Source organism: Mobula birostris, chromosome 2 (assembly GCF_030028105.1).
Source record: "Mobula birostris isolate sMobBir1 chromosome 2, sMobBir1.hap1, whole genome shotgun sequence".
Taxonomy (NCBI): domain Eukaryota; kingdom Metazoa; phylum Chordata; class Chondrichthyes; order Myliobatiformes; family Myliobatidae; genus Mobula; species Mobula birostris.
Genome location: NC_092371.1, coordinates 190,593,434 through 190,599,433, shown reverse-complemented (window position 1 = coordinate 190,599,433; position 6,000 = coordinate 190,593,434). Strand labels below are relative to the sequence as shown.

General features: G+C 41.3%; 1 protein-coding gene across 1 annotated transcript in view; it reads left to right on the top strand.

Moving 5' to 3' along the window:
* The first annotated feature begins 2,327 nt into the window (after positions 1-2,327).
* Positions 2,328-6,000, top strand: part of LOC140211075 (protein disulfide-isomerase A6-like) — a 45,664-nt gene continuing 41,991 nt past the window's right edge. Inside the window, exon 1 of the mRNA XM_072280508.1 lies at positions 2,328-2,346. Coding sequence (XP_072136609.1) covers positions 2,328-2,346 — 19 coding nt within the window. The remainder of the gene's footprint in view (positions 2,347-6,000) is intronic.

Here is a 6,000-nt window from a genome sequence, read left to right as displayed (position 1 = left end):
AGATTACTATCTTTCCTTATCATTGTATACCCATATACCACAAAGTCTAAAGTTGGTTTCAACCAAATTTCCTGAATACACACTACATCCGGTTTTACAACCATTTCTTTTAATAAAGTGCTTGAATTCCTGGCTATTGGCCAGTAAGCTCCTTGCATTGCATTGTAAAAGAATCACCATAATTAGTATTAACCAACACATGACACTTCCTGGCTTGACTGATTACTGAGGTTCTCCCTCACTTCCTCCCATGTCAGTCCTACTAACCCTAAATGGTTTACTGCTGCTTTTACCACCAGCTGAATTTTGTCACTTTTTGACTTTACCTCAGCAGTACTATTAATCACTCCTGCAATGAATGTTACTAGAGCCTTTTTGTCTACATAAATCCTGTCATTTGTTCTTTGTTGCATCTCTCGTATCCCTATTGCTCCCTGTTCATTAGGAACATTATTCTGTTCTCTTGACATTCTTACAGCTTCTGCATAAGTGATCTTTCTTTTCACTCTTATTTCTTGAATTTTAGTCTCCCGTCTCACAACCGCACACCCACTATATGCAACATTATGAGCTCCTCCACAATTGCAGCATTTTGGTTGAACTCCTGTTCCGCACTTTCCACATTCATGATCACCCCCACATCTAGCACATCTCCTCTGCCTTTTACAGGTTTTAGCCACGTGTCCAAACCTTTGACAATTATAGCACCTCAGTGGCTTTGGCACATACACCCTTACTGGGTAACTCATGAAACCCAGGAACACCTTCCTTGGCACTCTTTCTTCTTCAAATTCAATCAATACTGATTCACTTTCCTTTTTCACTCCCTCCTTTGTTGTTTTCAGTCTTTGAACATTCATTACTTTCCCTCCTTTGATATTCCTCTTTATCTCCTCCATATTTATACTCATTGGTATCCCCGTGATCACTCCTTTACAACCACTGTTTTGTGCTCCCACCCTCCCAGTGTATTCCACCTTGCATTTTCCTATCTCTTTTAGCTTGAGTGCTTTCTCAAGTTGTTCCTCATTCGCACATCTTACCAATAAGTTGCCATCATTAAGGACTTTTGCAAATACTATTTCCCCTATCTTATTTGTCAGAGTTGTTGTTAGTACAAACGGGTTAATTTTCTTCATATGTCCCTGAGCCTTCTCATTAAACCTAATTATGACAACACCTCCTCTCTGAGCTTGTTCATCTTCCTCACTTTCAGAGCTTTCTCCACTATCATCTCTTATTCTTTTATTCCCTTTGTCTTAGTTTTTATTCATCCAACCCCTCACTACCTCCTCATTCCCTTTAATTCTCCCTTCGCAATAATCCACCTCTCCCCAGCTGCCTACCTCTGGTCCCAAGTCTCTATCCCTCTCTTTCTCCACTTTCTTTCCCTCAACCCCGCCTCTTATCTTGTCCGCCATTACCGGACCCACACGACCCCCTCCCAGCAATTTCCGTTCCTTCCCCACTTTCTTTCCCTCAACAGGTTTCAAACCACATTCACGCATCAAGCAAAACACAGCCAGCTTCCAGTCAAGTCAACTCAGCCACCTCGAGCCCTCCACTCCAACTCAGCACCTGAATCAGCCACCCCAGCCCAGAGGGAGAATGTCAACACGGGGGGGGGGGGGTAGTGTTTTATACTGTTTATCTTGTGCAATCTAACGAGATTTACCGGAATAAGGGCGTGGTCTCTTCTAATTAAGACAGAACTATTAAAGTACATTATAAACAGATCCTGCCTACATTGCGATTTCCTGATTTCAGGAGTGTGCCGTTAGAAATAAGAATATTCTTTTTCGCTCATTTACAAAAGGAAGGGCTCGCGAATTTCTCTGAGCGCCCGTAGCTTGGAAGATCGAGAACCCAAGCCTGTCATCAACCTGACGAATGAAGTAGGTTCAGGATTAGTCGTAAAACAATTAGCAGTAGCAATATACTTTTTTTGTCTCTTGTTTGTTGCCATAATGAAGCCCGCCCTCATTATTTTAGTCATCTTATAATTTACCTTTCTTTCGGATGAATATTAGTCCAGACTCCGAAAGAACACTTCGTAGAGCTCGTCAGTTCCTCCTTTCGTGCCTCCTCTACTCTTCGCAGCGTACTTTTCCACCCTCTCCTAGTGACCCCACTCTCCCTTAGTTCTCATCCGTACACCACACACCACACCCCGCAGCCCAAACGCCATTCGCGCCCTTTCGCTGGTCGCTGATACGAGCACGTGAGGCCTGCCGGCGTTGTCTGATACCGAGAGTCGTTTACGCTGATCAGCGCCGCGGATTGGGCCCTGCGGTGGCCGTGGTCGGTGTTGGTCGCCAGTGGCAGGCATGAGCGCCAGAGCCGTGGGTGAGTGGTTCCCGAGATTCGGTGTTGTTTCGGTTCCAGAGCTGCCCCCATTGGGTTAATGGTGCGGGACAAGGTGTTGATAATGTAGGGCCGCTCGGGGAAGGGCATTTCTCCTCTTCATTGATTTAACCAGAACCTGGGCTGTGCTCAGCCCTGATGACGGAGCCGGGACTTCAATCAGAGCCTGGGTTGCGCCCTGTCCTGATAAACAAGCCGGATCCCGGCTGTACTCTAGTAATTTGGAGCCAGGGCTTATTGGGGCATTGCCAATCTTTCGTTTCTTGAGTGGAGGAGTGATTTCCAGTGCCAAACTCATCTTCTCCCCAATAGCATTACTAAGGGACTCTTCCTTCTTCAACTCCCTGATTTACTGCTCAGTCTTAAATCTCAACACTTTAGCTCCAATATGCCTTGAATCACATGATATTTAAAAATCGTGTTAGTCTCTGACTTGAATGTACCCAACAATTGTACTTCTACAGTTCTTCTGGATGATGAATTTTGGGGATGAAGAGAGTTATGATAGAGTTTTGGGACTGATCATTCTCTGTTTCTCTTTCCACATACTGTATGATCTACTGAATGTTTCCAGCTCTTCTCCTGTTATTTCATATTTCAGCACCAATCCCACTAGTTCAAGCCTCCCAATCTGAAAATGACATAAATTTGTTTTCTGATCATTAACCAATCTTCATGCTGACACATTATCCTTTGTACATTGTGTTCTAATTTTAAGTAATGTTTTGTGTGACACCTTATCAAAAACCATTGAGTACAATGCCCTGCATGGAGTAATTTGTACTCAACTTCTATTGTTTACAACCTGAAATAAATGCCACCCAACTTATGAAACCTGTTTTCCCACTCAAAAATCCACATTAACTCTATCTAAACTAAACTCTACTTTGGTAATTCCTAAGTGCACTCTAACTGCTTCATTTTTCCTTTTTTTAAAACAGTGATAGATAGATAAGAGGTTAAATTAATTTAGATATGTTTTATAATTGATGAATTGACTAAGAACAGGGAGGTTATGCTAGAAATACTATCAATACGTGTTCTGACAGCTTGAATATTATGTACAGTTCTGATCACTGCATTGGAATAGAGATATGGTTGCAGTGGAGAAGCTGCAAAGGAAATTCCAGATAACATTGCCGGCATTGTAAAGTTTTAATTTAGTTTGGGAATGTTTTCTTCAGAAGCTGAAGAGAGACTTAATTAGTGTTGTCCCAGACACACAATCCTGTAAAAGTATCAGCAGCAATAGAACACACCTGGAGTCTGGTTTTGCTGTTAAAATCCACTATCTTTATTAGTAACTACTAAACATAGTAACTTAACCGTATAACAATTACAGTATGGAAGCAGGCCATCACGGCCCTTCTAGTCCATGCAGAAAGCATACGCTCACCTAGCCCCACTGACCTGCACTCAGCTCATAACCCTCCATTCCTTTCCTGTCCATATAGCTATCCAATTTTGCTTTAAATGACAATATTGAGCCTGCTTCGCCTGCTTCTACCACTTCTACTAGAAGCTCGTTCCACACAGCTACCACTCTCTGAGTAAAGAAGATCCCCCTCATGTTACCCCTAAACTTTTGCCCCCTAACTCTCAACTCATGTCCTCTTATTTGAATCTCCCCTACTCTCAATGGAAAAAGCCTATCCATGTCAACTCTATCTATCCCCCTCATAATTTTAAATATCTCTATCAAGTCCCCCCTCAACCTTCTAGGCTCCAAAGAATAAGGACCCAACTTGTTCAACCTTTCTCTGTAATTTAGATGGTGAAACTCGGGTAACATTCTAGTAAATCTTCTCTGTACTCTCTCTATTTTGTTGACATCTGTTCTATAATTTACGCCAAATTTGGCCTTACCAATGCCTTGTACAATTTTAACATTACATCTCAACTCCTATACTCAATGTTCTGATTTATAAAGGCCAGCATACCAATAGCTTTCTTCACCACCCTATCCACATGAGATTCCACCTTCAGGGAACTATGCACCATTATTCCTAGATCCCTCTGTTCTACTGCATTCTTCAATGCCCTACCATTTACCATGTCCTATTTTGATTAGTCCTATCAAAATGTAGCACCTCACATTTATCAGCATTAAACTCCATCTGCCATCTTTCAGCCCACTCTTCTAACTGGCCTAAATCTCTCTGCAAGCTTCGAAAATCTACTTCATTATCCACAACTCCATCTATCTTAGTATCATCTGCATACTTACTCATCCAATTTACCACCCCATCATCCAGATCATTAATATATATGACAAACAACATTGGACCCAGTACAGATCCCTGAGGCACACCACTAGTCACCAGCCTCCAACCTGACAAACAGTTATTCACGACTACTCTCTGGTGTCTCCCATCCAGCCACTGTTGAATCTATTTTACTACTTCCATATTAATACCTAACGATTGAACCTTCCTAACTAACCTTCCGTGTGGAACTTTGTCAAAGGCCTTACTGAAGTCCATATAGACAACATCCACTGCTTTACCCTTGTCAACTTTCCTCGTAACCTCTTCAAAAAATTCAATAAGATTTGTCAAGCATGACCTTCCACGCACAAATCCATGTTAACTGTTCCTAATCAGACCCTGTGTATCCAGATAATTATATATACCATCTCTAAGAATACTTTCCATTAATTTACCCACCACTGACATCAAACTTACAGGCCGATAATTGCTAGGTTTACTCTTAGAACCCTTCTTAAACAATGGAACAACATGAGCAATACGCCAATTCTCCGGTACCATCCCCATTTCTAATGACATTTGAAATATTTCTGTCAGACCCCCCGCTATTTCTACACTAACTTCCCTCAAGGTCCTAGGGAATATCCTGTCAGGACCCGGAGACTTATCCACTTTTATATTCCTTAAAAGCACCAATACTTCCTCTTCTTTAATCACCATAGTTTCCATAACTTCGCTACCTGTTTCCCTTACCTTACACAATTCAATATCCTTCTTCTTAGTGAATACCGAAGAAAAGAAATTGTTCAAAATCTCTCCCATCTCTTTTGGTTCCACACATAGCTGTCCACTCTGATTCTCTAAGGGACCAATTTTATCCCTCACTATCATTATGCTATTAATATAACTGTAGAAACCCTTTGGATTTATTTTCACTTTACTTGCCAAAGCAACTTCGTATCTTCTTTTAGCTTTTCGAATTTCTTTCTTAAGATTCTTTTTACATTCTTTATATTCCTCAAGCACCTCATTTACTCCATGCTGCCTATATTTATTGTAGATATCTCTCTTTTTCCGAACCAAGTTTCCAATATCCCTTGAAAACCATGGCTCTCTCAAACTTTTAAACTTTCCTTTCAACCTAACAGGAATATAAATATTCTGTACCCTAAATTTTCACCTTTAAATGACCTCCATTTCTCTATTCCATCCTTCCCATAAAACAATTTGTCCCAATCCACTCCTTCTAAATCCTTTCGCATCTCCTTAAAGTTAGCCTTTCTCCAATCAAAAATCTCAACCCTAGATCCAGACCTATCCTTCTCCATAATTATATTGAAACTAATGGCATTGTGATCACTGGACCTGAAGTGCTCCCCAACACATACCTCTGTCACCTGATCTATTTCATTCCCTAACAGGAGATCCA